The 14,409-nt window shown below is 40.7% G+C and overlaps 1 protein-coding gene across 1 annotated transcript in view; it reads left to right on the top strand.

Moving 5' to 3' along the window:
* The window catches only part of LOC101851291 (nephrin), a gene marked incomplete in the record, with an annotated part of 41,563 nt that extends 27,154 nt beyond the window's left edge, over positions 1-14,409 (top strand). The window contains 3 exon segments of the mRNA XM_013087192.2: positions 1,002-1,102; positions 1,633-1,807; positions 11,060-14,409. Of these exon segments, the coding sequence (XP_012942646.1) occupies positions 1,002-1,102; positions 1,633-1,807; positions 11,060-11,220 (437 nt within the window).

Raw genomic sequence — 14,409 nt, 5'->3', positions numbered from 1 at the left:
GGGGGGAGTCTAAACTGTCTAAGGTGGTCTCCCATTGTTGAGGAAAAAAGCCGTTGTCTTAAACAGGTGGATGTCTTAGACAGTGTTATCATCATCATGTAGAAGAAACACAATGGTGGGGGGAGTGGTGGTTTATTCGGGCGATTGTCTGGGACAGTGTCTTTGTAATGTAGAAAAAAACACAATGGTGCAAGGGGTGGATTATACAGGGGATTGTCATGGACAGGGGGCCGTTTACAGCAGATTGGACTGTATCCCCGTCTACTTTTTGGGGTGTTGTATCGCTTTGTACTGGGCTGAGCCCTGAGAGGCAGCCTGCCTCCTAAATGATGGTAGATGTGTCGAAGTGGAGGTGAAGCATTTACAGGGGGGCATGATTGGCTAGACAGTGGCACCAGTGGTCTAGTGGTTAGGCTTTAGAATCGCCACTGAAAGGTCTTGGGTTCAAATCTTGTCAAGGGCCCGACATTGTGCCCATGAATATTCCTCACATCACACTGGTGGGAATGCTTACCTGCCTATTGATGGCGAAAGATCTCGTCAGTAGTGTTTGAGCGCTTAATTGTCTGTTTGCACTCTATGCTATGTAGGAAGCTGAGAATGTTCCTGAGCGTTGTAGGTTTTTTGGGGGTAATAATAGGTATAAACTGCATAGGGCATGCTCTGGAACATGCATATGCGCTGTATAAATGCAATTACACAATATCACATGAATAGTTTGAACACAGAAGACTCGCAATCATGCATCCGCTTTACTGTGCCTGCGGTCCCGTTTTTTTCTTCTTCTTTATATCCGTAAGGTATCCCTCGAACTACGGATCCCTCGAACTGCCGAGGCCGGTCCCGATGAATTCGAGCTATCCGTGTTATACTGTATTATTATTATTACTTTAAAGATATGTATTCTCTCAGATGTTTTGCGCTCACCATCAAGAGTGGGCACTTCATTGAGAATTTGTAAGTCAGACTGATGATAGTCGATATTTATTACCTGTCCACAGATCCGTACAAGATGGCCCATCCGAGAAGCAAGAAGGGATTTTATGAGAACGGCGTGCAGAACGGAGATATTTACGAGTTCAAGAGTGGTTCTCGTGGCAAGGTAAGACGGCTCTGATGCTCAGGTTCCACCCTAGACTGTCGCATTCAGATTACCATTTTGTACATCGACTTTCCCTGTCTTCTAATGTTATTCTTGTCATTCATTGCATTTTGACTGTCTGTGTTTCCTGAGACTATATTATCTATGATTATCTTTTGTCTACCATGACTATCTCAGTCTTCTATAAGTATGTCTGTCATTTGTAAGTGTCTTTGTCTTTTGTCGTGTTTATTTCTGTCTTCTATGACTATCCCTGTCTTCCCGGATCGTTCTTGTATCCCTGTTTTCCAAGACTGTCAGTGTCTTCTAAGATTATTCTTTTTTTCTGTTACTAACTCCCTGTCTTTGGAAACTGTCCCAGTCTTCTAAGATTCTTGTTGTCTTCTATGAGTATCCCTGTCTTCTAAGACTAACACAACTGTCGCTAACTCTGTCAATCTTTTGAAACCATCTCTCATTGCTGAGATAATCATAAATTTTCTTCTGAAACTGATGTCACTGTGTCCCCCCGCCCCCTTCTCCCCTTCCAGGGTATGAACGAGCTGTCAGACCGCCCACCTAGCCGGCCGTCCAGTCGATCGGGTAAGACCCCCCCTCCCCCTCCCACCCGCTCTTCCAGCAGGGGAGGTGATTACATCCCGCCGCTTCCAGCCCGCAACTACGACCCCGAGGAGATAGCCCCGCCCCGCTACGGACCCACGCCAGGTAGACGACCACGCCCGACCAAACGCCGGCGCAAGTCGTCGTGCTGATGGAGTTGCTGCCCTTGGCTGATTCGTGTCCCCTGGCTGATTGTTTCGGTGTGCTTTTCTATGTTTACCTCCCCTGCTACTGCTCGACTTGTAGACGCTTGTGTTTATTTTGGGAGATTTTTAGCCATGGCATTTTTGCACTTGAAACACACTTTTTTTTGTAATGCTTGAGATCAACTTTTTTAATGCTTGAGGTGACTCCCTTTTTTTTAATGCTTAAAATAAGACTATTTTTGCTCGCATTTTGGCTACTTTTTTTCCTGGATGCATAAAATGCTTTTTACAGCTTGGGTTCACCTTTTTTTCTGCTTGAAATAAGCATAATGGATTTTTGAAATTATTATGATTTTTTAAAAATTGTTTTGTCTGACATAGACACTTTTTTTGTTATGTAAATTACTCGGCTTGAAGGTAATAGCACTTCTGACATGTTTCTGCATCAAGCATGGCACTGACACACTAAGGTAGTGATCACACTCACACACACACGCACAAAAGCTGTTTGACTTACGGTTTCTTTAACTTCTTTATTTTTTACTCAAACAATTTCTTTTACTGCTTGATTTGTTTTCTTTGTGTTTTAGAATGACTCTGTGAGTCAGAAATGACTTGGTGAGTCAGAAAGAGTCATTGTAGTGAAGGCTTTTCTAACATTTTTGCTTTGCACTTTTTTTTAGAAAGATTTTTTAAATTGTAGCTAAAGTGAGTTGTGGCACTTGAATGACTATCTGCACGAAATATTTGGCTGCTCACACTTCAAGGTGGGAGTGTTTGACAGATTTCACAGAGGGAGACTTGATCAAATTCATAGAGATGCTTGTAGCTTTTCTATTAAACTGATAAATTTAGCCTGAAATTTTGCAGCTAGTCAGGGGTTGACTAGCCGGCATGGGCGGGTTGTTCATAAAAACAATCTGGTAGAGACAAATGAAGTTCCAAAGACACTTGAAGACTTAAAAGTCTTAAACATCTTTTTCTCACAGTAAAAATAGAAGGCGAAAGGGTCAAAGATAAACAAAAATAATATACTTGAAGAACACATGTGAGGCATCGTGGTGAAATCAGGTTCTCGTCAAAATAATGAAATCCAAGAAATCGGCTTTTTTGGCCAGTTTGGACATTTTTTTCGAATTTGTGTTTTTTGGCCCAACACGTATGTCCGTTCAAAAACACTTTCATGTGTGGATTTTATGGACAAACGTTGATTTTAGGCACAAAAAATGTAACTTTGAGGTGTCTAAGGACTCTTAACCTTTGGAAGTCGCCAAACTTGGCGGCCATTTTCCTCACTAGTTTTACTTCTGAAACCAGATGACCCCACCTCCTTCAATCGCAAATATCTCGACTTCTATTCAAGATAAATGGATATCTTTTTCATCGAAAGCAAGGCAAATGAATAACCTTTAAGGTGATACCAATAACTCCATATGTCCAAAAACTGACAAGTGCCTGATTCCACTGTGTCGTGACATATTATATGTGAGGCATCGTGGTGAAATCAGGCGCTCGTCAAAATAATGAAATCGAAGAATAATGCATTTTCCCGCCAGTTTAGCAATTTTTTTACTGAATTTCTGTTGTTTAGCTCTATATCTTTTATGTCTGTATAAAACACTTTTGCGTTCGAATTTGACTGAAACATGTTGATTGAAGGCTCAAAATATGTAATTTATCAGTTTTTAAGAACTCTCAAGCTATTGAAGTTACCGAACTTTGCCGGCCATTTTCTCGCTAATTTTAATACTGAAACCAGGCGACCCCACCTCCTTCAATCGCGAATATCTCGACTTCTATTCAAGATAAATGGATATTTTTTTCATCGAAAGCAAGACTAATGAATAACATTTAAGATGATACCAATAACTCTATATGTCCAAAAACTGACGAGCGCCGGATTCCACTGTCTCTTGACGTACAAAATAGGTGATGGTGAGAAGACCAGGATAGCGGTGTAGTAGTTTCAAGAGCACTTGGGCATGGAAACGTGGGAATGAGTGGCGAACCATGATTGCACACATAGGTTTCAGATCTGGTTTGAAAAGGAAGAAGAGGAATTATGGTGCTAAGTTGTTAGTTAAAAAAGAACCCCAAAAGCTATTGTCATTCAGAAGCCTAAAGGTATTGAATATAAAGGGGGGGGTGTTCAATTTGGTATTGCGCTTACAGGAGGATAAGAAGTTGATGTCTGTGTGCCTGACAGCTGTGAATGCATGCCATGTTTTGTACAGGCACATCTGTGCTGACTCTAAAGGGCTTCCAACATTTTCCATGTGTGCAGAGACAAACGTGATTTTTGTATGAAGTTGTTTTTTGTTTGTTTAGTTTGTTTGTTTGTTTGAAAGAGACATCCCATGTAGCTGATGGAGGTGGAAACTGGTGTTGTGGTGACAGTTGTACAGGCCCAACGTTGTTTTATTGATTGATGGTAATTTATCAATTTTAGATGTATATTTATCATTTTCAGTCTAGTTTAGTTGGGGGGTTTTTTTGTCTAGAAATATGAATGTTGTACTATTATGATCTTGACATTTCTCACTGATTGTCAGATTGTAGGGTGAAAAACTGAAGACATAGTTTTATAGAAGTAGGTGAAAAAAAACCATGTTCAACTATGAGCTGACTTATTCTCAAATGATTGCTGATTTTGCAGAGACTAAATTAGAGGAGATAGCATGGCACGGCACAATTCACACGTGCTCGTTAATGACTTGTTGTTCTTATCAGTACTTTTCAGCATCTGGTCAGAGTTGTCTGCAGCATCTAGCACAGCTGTAGTTAGTCTGTGGCCAGGAGCTGGGTGTAGGTCAAGGATGGCTGATGCCCTGTCTCTCGTGTCACATTGTTGTTGTGGACATTGTAGGCCTGCCAAATACTCCGATGAAATTGGAGCCCTCCGATTTAATTTTTTTGTTTTGTGCCTACGAAGAACTCCGGTTGGATTGCATAAAGCCTTTCTTTTTTCTTAAACCCCGTGGTTTCATTGGTCATACTTAACATACCTTAAATAACATGCAAAGATACAGGTGGGTTTTTTTTGGTGCAATATTTGAGCGATTTATTTAATGACGAGAAAATTTACAAGTTTATATGCATTATTTGTACGAGTTTTGTAAATGACACAAAAATACACTTTTTTTTTGCGTCTAATTTGCACGTATATTTGCTATATACATTTATTTGCCGTGTTTAATTTGTAACGTAATATCAGTCTACAAGGGTTGCGCAGGAGACTAGGATTTCTTATCCATAAACTCTAATTTCAGTCCTGGAGTAATTGGCAGGTCTTACATTGTGTGCCCTATAAGGGTCTGTTCTGTTAAATTGAACACAAGTTGGGGAAAAAGTTAGATCTACTTTGTATGATGTGAGAGGGTGGGGAAAGAATGTCCATTGCAAACCTGAACGTTTTTTTCCATTTTCTCTCCATACATTCCCAGCGTTTTGACTGAGGTGAGGACCTTCCCTCATATTCTGCCTTTTTGTGTTCTTTTAGCCGTCATGTTTTTCCTTTTTTCTACATTTCTAGAGGAAACACGTTACTGACATTTGTAACACATATTTTGTTGGGTAGAAAAATGTGACAGTGTTTATTTAATTTTCATGTTCCGCTTTAAAAAAAAAAATGGAATGTGTTTTTTTGTCATTGCGGTACGTTTTGGTCGGGTTTTCATCATGTATAGATCTATGCGGATATTCTGAATGAATGCAGCGGGTGGGTGGATAGATGACTGACTGTGGAACTGGATGGTGGAGAGAAAAGTGTGTGCTCACTGTTGTGTTCGTTGTGTGTTTGTACGCTTGTGTCTGTGAACATGTGAAGGTGGACACTCGCAAGGGGGGGGACCAGCACAGGTGGACTTTGGTCTGAAGGGTTCAGATGTAAAAGTAGTTGCCATACAAACATTGTCGTTTTCAACAAGTCCCTGGAGAGCCCCTTTGGATGGGAATCTGTCACAGATACTTTTTAATCGTTTCTCAGTTGAAAATTTTCGGCATGTTTTCTTACTCTTTTTTGTGAATTTTTGTACCTTTTCTAATCGATAGTTTCTGTTGAACCAAAATCCTTTTGTGGTGGGTACATACCAAACTTTCACCAGCGATGTTAAACAAATATACTAGGTCTTTTAGAAGACATATCGACGAAACCAGTCACATTCTTGACTCTGAAAAATTGATGTTGGTAGTTTCTTTACCCCTTTGATGTATTTATCAGAACCGCTGCAATTTGCGATAAATCTTGAAATTTGGATTTCCGGAATCATCCAGATATTGCTCTGTATAGACAACGGTAGTCTTGATACAAGATGTGTGAGAAGATCCATGAATTTTGAGTCCCCCTGTGTGTGCACGTTTCTAGGGGGTCCAAAACGTTTGCATTTTTTTCATAGCCAGTCGTCAGCCCTGATTTCTTCTGCATGTGTGTTGTGTAGGTCTCGGTGCATGGTAGAACTATGTCTTAGTGAGTGCAAGTTTGATTGTTTCTTTGTGTGTATCTGTGTGTGTGTGTGTGTGTGTGTGTGTGTGTGTCTGTCTCTGTGTGTATGCTTTGTTTTTACCTGAGTCTAAAAAGTCAGCATTCGTGGATGAGCGTCTGTGGTGTAATGGTTTAGTCTTCTCCAGGAATGAGAAAAATAATGAGTTCAATTCCCTTGTGAGGAAGATAGTTTATCAAGTATATTCACCCGTCTGCCCGCATGCGACACTGCACACAACAGGGTGGGAGCGTAAAGTATTCACTATCAGTCAAAATAATATTTTGTGATGAAGACATGGACCTTATTGTGTTGCTAGTGCAGTAAAACTTTAACTAAAACTAGACATGGACAGAGTATCTTTCATTTGCCATCATTCATGGTATTGCTGTTGTTATCGATCCAGGCTGTTTTTATCGATCCAGCCATGGTATTGTTCAAAGTTAAGTCCTGACTTTTTAAAAGTTAAATTTTTCCCATCCTGGACTCTCTGTTGTGATGATGATCCTGGAACCTTTTGGTCCTTGTGTGTCTCCATCCAGACACACCTTGCGACACGTGCTGCCAAGGTCACGACTGTGCGTGGCCGGTGTCTGTCATGGAGGTGTGAGTCAGGTAGTAGTGACGCACATGGCACACGCATGTTGTGCCTCTCGGTGGTGGGGTCTTTGTCTCTGGTGCTGGTGAGGGCACCACACTGCTGGTGGTGCTAATTCTTGTCTGCAACTTGTTGTAGGTGGGTTCAGTCAGTCAAAGGGAGCGTTTGTGTGTGTGTGTGTGTGGGGGGGGGGTGTTTGTGTTGGTATGTGTGTGTGTTTTTTGAGTGTGTGTGTGTTTTTGTATGCCTTTGCAAGGGTGTTTGTATGCCTGTCTGAATGTACTTGTATTTTGTTGGAAATGTAAATTATGTTTACTGTACGTAGCTTCATTTGATGGAAGTGCATTTTTTACAGCTGGTAACCTTTTTGTCATAATTTCTCTGACTGCATGGGATTGGTGTACGTGTTTGGCAGCTTGTACGTCCAGATTGTAAATCGTTAGCGAGTTGTTAAAATGTATAAAATGTACTAGGCCCAGAAAACTCAAATTTTCAGGAGAGAGAAAATATGAGGGGCTGAGATGCAAAACCCGCTACATCCTTTTTAGCACGTTTGAGAAAATCAGCTTTTTTAAATGCTGCTATACACACAAACATGTGTAAAAAGATTTTTTTGGTGGCTTTTATGGAGATGTGTAAGGTTTTGGCTGAAAACACTTTGTGCATCTGATAGCCGGTAACAAGCAAAAATTCTCGATTTTATTCCCAAAATGTCGCTTAGCGGGTTTTGCATCTCACCCCCTCATATTGTTTCATTCTTGTAACAATTTTAATTATATTTTATTGTTTATCTTTTCTTACTTTTTTTACATTGGCCTATAAAATTTGAATTTTGACAAAATATTTCTGGAGCACACCCAACCGATATCACAGATTAAGAAAAAGCAATTTTTTAAAACAATCTAAATTTTGGGCTTTATAATTTATACATAATTTGAACTGTTGGTGGACGATATGTGTATTGAATTTGTCAGAAAATTTTGGTTTACTGTATCATTGTCGGGTGAGCACAGAGGGGAGACGGTTTCTGTGCGGAGCAGTACGCAACCTCAGTGCTTTCTTGTCGTTTCTCCATTTTTAATAACCATGAAAACAGTTCATAGCAAAGAGTGAACCTAAGAAGAAGTCACATTTTCACTGTTAACAAAATGGAGATCTGACAAGAAAGGACAGGTTGCGAGTAGTGGACAGCTCTCTGCTCTGAGTGTTTATCCTAATGGCAGGAATATTAACAGGCAAGAAAGTGTTTTGACATCTATATTTTTTTACTTGCTTTTGTAGAAGAATAACTTTTTATGGAGAATTCTAATGTTTGACTTTTGCTGGTTATGTATTCATGACAAGTGTACTGGGTATACTGCACGTTGGCGGAAGGTGATCAGCTGAAATTTTGATTAATTGCTCACACTGGTCTAACCGTTTTAGTAGCACAGATACGATTCACTGCAGAAATACTACTGTTTTGTTCTTTGTCTTCTTGATTTTTATTAACTGTATAACTTTTTTTATGCACTTGTTAAGTCGATGATAGAACTGGAATTCATTTGTATAGGAAAGAGTTGTCCCACAAAACTGTGTAGTATCAGTGGACAGTAACTTTTCTTGACTTCACACTTTACTTCCTCATCACACTTCGGTCTTCATCACACCACTCAGGTACAAAGCAGGGGCATAAATGTTTGTTATTCATTCTCTCAGAAGTACAGTAGACTATACTTTTTTAATGCAGATGATAGTAAATGCACACACTTACAAACACATGCAAATACTCGCCTCATTTGTCGGTACAGCAGATGCTCACAGGCACCTAACTCTATGTGCAGTATTTGTTCTTGTAGACCGACTCCCGCCCTCTCCAGAACTTTTTGTGTGAAGATTTGAAATCGTCTCTGAAATAACGTGACAGTGTTGCGACGGGCGATTTAACCCTGACAATTTTGCACCTTTTTTTTTTCTCTGGAAGAATTGAGTGTGGTTGAAGTTTTGACTTTCACTGGTTGTGGATGCACCTGAGCTGGTAAATGTTTCTCTCAGAAAGCACCGATGAACACAGACAGTGTTATGTGTTGGTAGCTAGTGAGTTGGTAGCTAGTGAGACGCAGTAAACAGGATTTTGTCACTGTGTGAATCAGAAGTCTGTCCAGATATCTACTTCTGTAGTTCAAGACTGCGTCGGTACAGTACATAGAAATTGTGAATGATTCAGAGAAGTTACAGTATGTATACATCTATCTGCATATGTGTGGCATTGTGGTGAAATCAGACGCTCGTCAAAATAATGAAATTGAAAAAAAAGAAACACCCACCTTTTTTCAACTGCCCGTTGGGCAATGTTTATTAAAATATATTTTAATAATTGGGGAATGAGGGGCTCAACACCTTTTTATGTCCATTTAAAAACACATTTTTCCGTGTGGATTTTACTGAAAAATGTTGACCAATGGCTAAAAAAATTGACGTTTGCTGTTTCCAAGGACATACAAGCTTTGGAAGTCACCAAAATGGCAAATACCTAGACTTCTATTCAAGACAGATGGTTATTTTTTTCATTAAAGTCAAGACATCCTAACGAGCTTGTAGATTATACCAATAACTTTATTTGCCTAACTATTGTCTAAATATTGCCTAAATATTGTCGAGTGCCTGATTTCTTTTTTCTCATCTCTACATGTTTTGGAAGGCGGGATCTGAAGTTTGAGGTTGTGTAAAAACCAGTTTTGACTGTTGCTCATGTGCTAATGTTTGCTTCATGGAATGTTCTCTTATTTGAACCGCTTTTTTAAACTATTGTCTAACTTACCAATGTTAGTCTTAGACTCTTAGTGCCAGGTCAGCTAGTTCACAGTTTGCTGGTTGCTGACTGTTGGAGAAAAAGTCTTCAAAACATCAGCCAATCCATCTTCTCTATAATGATCAAATTTACGTTTATAACTCAGACCATTCCTTTCTCCTGTTTGGTGTTGATTTTAGATAACTAGGTCAAATAAGAGTGGAGTTGTAGGCTTGTTTGTGATGCTGACAAGTTGATGGAGAAACTCAGCTGTTTACAAAAGAGGAATAGCTTTCTGCATGCTGAGAGTTACAGAAGTATTTTGGTTGTTTTATAGATATATGCTAACGTTACTGTCTATCCCCATAGTTCATTACAGATTTATGTGATGCCTGGTAAGTAGTAGTAAGTAAGCAATCATTTGTCAGGATTTGAAGGCTAAGGCTTATCTAGAAAGTGTCTGTTGGTAAAGTTTAGTATGAAGTAGTGGGATCCTTGTGTGAGTGTAGCACAGTAGCACAGAGAACATGGCCAATGTGTGCACATGACTGAGCATGGCACTCCTGTAGGTTGGGGCAGCGACCAAACAAACATTTTTTGTAAAAAAGTTTTTAAAGTTCATTTGGATCGTATTAAACATCACCCTTTAGGTGCACACACTGGATCACTACAATACTCATTTTAGTGCAATTACTTAGGTCCCCCCCCCCAAGACTGTCTAGATTCTTGATGTAAGCACTTGAGTCTAGAGAAATACTCACTCATCTGTTGGACTGTTTTTCATAGACATGTTAAAGTTTGATGTTGATGAACATAAGGTCCATTCTTTTTATGTGTTCACTGTGTATTTTTTTTGGAGGGGGGCACTCTAGGCTAACATCATAGAAAATATGTTTGAACCTTATATTGCAGTGGCCTTCAATAATGGGCTTTTGGATCCTGTTGGTCATCCTGCTTTTAGACCTACATGCAAAGACCTGAGAAAATTAAACAAAGTGATTTGTTTTTATTGTGTTTAAACCACTGACAGTGACAGACGAAAGTATATTAGGTATAGGACTTGCTTGTCCATGTTAGTGTTTTGTAGCGTAAAGTCTGTTTTATGTTCTCTTACACTGACGAGAAACGATTACTGTGATTTAGTACTAAACTTTACCAACTGACACTGAGATCTGTGAGTACATTAGCCACGCTGGCATCCTGGTGCCAGAATCTAGCTTTTTGTCATGCAAAGAGTTTCCATGAGTCTGTGCCTTATGCTTATGTAGGGTCAATAGTGGCCGTAAGTTTATTTGTACGATGAGATTTCACCACTGTAGCTACCGACTAACCAGTTCCTGTGTTTGGATTTGTCTCCCCCTGCAGGTTCTTCCTCGCTCCTGTCGCCCAACATCGTGCCAAACCCCAGCTACCGTGGGCCCACCTCGCCCACGGCCCGCAGCCCGTCACCCCACCACCAGCAGTACTCTCCGTCCCCACACGACACCTTGCCCGTCGGGGCTGAGATGAGAGGTCACTTAGTGTGACCCCCCCCATCCCACAACCACCCGGACAGACAGCAGCCGACAGCGCAGCAGCGCGTTATTGTGTGTTGCCAGCACATAACAGGATTGTGTGTTGACTCGGACAATGTGGGGCACCAGATGACTGTGTCAACTGTCTACGACTGCAGGAGGGGGAGGGGGGAGGAATTTGTGAATCCTCTCTGGTGGATGAGATTTGGTGCTGGGCAAGTTTGTTGTGAAAGAAAGAGAGAAAGAGAAGAAAAGGAGAAGAGAAAATTGAAAGTTGTTTTGGAGTCATGTTTGTGTGTATGAGAGAGTGCGTGCGTGTGTGCGAGTGCTTGTATGTTTGAGTGTGTGTACGTGTCTAGGTGTGAATACATGGGTGTGATGATGGCAAGCAGGAGACTTGTGCTTGTGTGTTGATAAAAACACTTCAACGCCATCATGATATTATGATTCATATATATAGCCTGGAGATGTGGATAGTTCGACCTGAAAGTAATTTGAATGAACAATCTACACCCTCACTCTGGCCGCCCTCTCCTCAGGTGATCAGTGGAAGCCAGGGGTTGAAATATCTGTGTATGTTTGTGTTAGTACGTTTGTGTGTTGGTACGCTTGGCGCGCTGGCTCCAGTAAGACACAATGACAGTGGCAGAAAGTATGTTCTATGCATTCAAACAAAATGGTGCACAGATGTGTTACAAGGAAGCAGACAGTATGGCTGTATGTCGACTGGCGTCGTGTCAACTGGTGGCCTATATGTCGACTGGCGTCGTGTCAACTGGTGGTGGCCCATATGTCGACTGGCGTCGTGTCAACAGGTGGCCTATATGATGTCGACTGTCGTCGTGTCAACTGGTGGCCTATATGTCGAATGGCGTCGTGTCAACTGGTGGCCTATATGTTGAATGGCGTCGTGTCAACTAGTGGCCTGTATGTCGACTGATGACACAAAGAAAAACCCAGTGCCATGATATCTCAAAGCAGTAGTGACAACAACACAGGAGCTGTGGGGACTCTGTTCATTTCAGTGATTTCGGTTGTTGCTACAACGCTGTCAGTTTGGATATGTTTTCGAGGACTTTTGCAGTGTTTTGGAGGTAGCTGAGGTCGCTTTGTTGTGTTGAGACAAAGTTCATTATAGTCTTGCTGAAAAACTGAATCTACATCTCATTGTTGATATGGTGTATAACAGCCACAACCCATGGTAACATGTATATATACACATATAGTGTGTGTGTGTGTGTGAATATGTGTGTGTGTGTGTGTATGTGTGTGTACAGTTAATAGTAGCAGTAATAGCCTGCCCCACAAGAGGATGTTGATTCTCCGAGAACTGTGAAATAGGATATTGGAGACTTTTGGAGAGTAAGTGGCATACATGTAGCCTATCTGTTTGTGTGTGTGTGTTTGTAGGTATGTTTGTACTCAAACTTGGTGCTAATCGCATACATTTTGATGTGAGACCGTTTTTCATGTTACTAAGCGATGCAAAAACTAGAAAAAAACCTGAATGCTTTTGTGTGTGGATGTGTATGTGTGTGCGCGTGCCTGTGAATGTGTGTCTGCGTCTGACTGAGAGAGGAGAGAGAGAGAGAGAGAGAGAGAGAGAGAGAGAGAGAGAGAGAGAGAGAGAGAGAGAGAGAGAGAGAGAGAGAGAGAAAATGTATGCTGATAGAACATGTGCTTACATCATGTGTGTATATGTGCAACATTGAATTTCCTCTAACAGACTGGTTGAACTAAAAAAAAGCATTGAATCTTCTGTACACATATTATGCTCATAGCAAAGTATATTTTAACTCATATCATTGTACATAGCAGATCCCTTTGTTGTTGCTGGTGAGTCCAGGCGTAATGGTGTGACGTATCTCTGTGTGTGTGAGTTGTGAAAGTGATGGTGAGTTCATGGCAGGATGGGAACCCACACAAACTACTGGCATCTATCTCTAGTAGTTATGCTATTCACCATTGCAGGCGGAATACGTCAGCTCGATTCCTGTGAGAGTACTTATTTTATGGAGTTCTTCCTCTGTTTGTTAGAATGCTATATCTCACTCAGCTCAGATTAGCCCTGACAGGAAAGGGTGAAGTAGCCCTCTCTTTGTAAGTGGTCTATATATAAAATTGTGTCAACAGGGGCGTACAACATTTGTTGTAAAACCCCTCAAAGTAATGTCAGATTTCCAGTTGGGCATGACAGGTTTCTGGTGCCTGGAGGAACTAGCACCTACAAGTACAAGCTTTGTGCCGCAAGAAACAAGTCCCAAGATACAAGCACACTGTCTGAGGGTTCTTTCAGATCTTCCAACACCCCATAAATTTGACTGTCTGAAGGTTCTTTCAGATCTTGCAACACCCCATAAATTTGATTGTCTAAGGGTTCTTTCAAATCTTGCAACACTCCATAAATTTGACTGTCTGAAGGTTCTTTCAAATCTTGCAACACCCCATAAATTTGATTGTCTAAAGGTGCAACACTCCATAAATTTGATTGTCTAAGAGTTCTTTCAAATCTTGCAACACTCCATAAATTTGATTGTCTAAGAGTTCTTTCAAATCTTGCAACACCCCATAAATTTGATTGTCTAAAGGTTCTTTCAGGTCTTGCAACACCCCATAAATTTGATTGTCTAAGAGTTCTTTCAAATCTTGCAACACCCCATAAATTTGATTGTCTAAAGGTTCTTTCAGGTCTTGCAACACCCCATAAATTTGATTGTCTAAGAGTTCTTTCAAATCTTGCAACACCCCATAAATTTGGTTGTCTAAAGGTTCTTTCAGATCTTGCTGCACCCCGTAAATGTTAAGGCTGCAAGATACAGCAGATGTGGGTTGTCTAAATGTGATTTTTGCTTGTATGAAATGGAATTCTGAAACTGCACAATATAACTTTTGAATGCCATCCTGCTGACACATTATATTATTTTAAAATAGTATGGGTGTGGGTAGGAATGGGTGGTTGAAATAGTGTGTCTGCTTGTGTGTGTGTTTGTCTGTGTGTGTGTATGTGTGTCTATGTATGTGTGCGAGTGTGTCTATGTATGTGTATGTGTGTGTGTGCGCACTCATGCATGCCAGCATATCAGCCACCTCAGCCAGATACCAAAGTCTATCAGTGAAGTGAACGGCTCACCACAAGTCGTAGCAGACATCACACGGATGTAGAGCACAAATATACGTATAATAAACCATTATTATGGACTG

The sequence above is a fragment of the Aplysia californica genome, unplaced genomic scaffold (genome assembly GCF_000002075.1).
Source record: "Aplysia californica isolate F4 #8 unplaced genomic scaffold, AplCal3.0 scaffold00556, whole genome shotgun sequence".
In the NCBI taxonomy this organism is placed as follows: Eukaryota; Metazoa; Mollusca; class Gastropoda; order Aplysiida; family Aplysiidae; genus Aplysia; species Aplysia californica.
The sequence above is the reverse complement of the archived record's forward strand: the minus strand, read 5'-3'. Positions and strand labels throughout refer to the sequence as shown.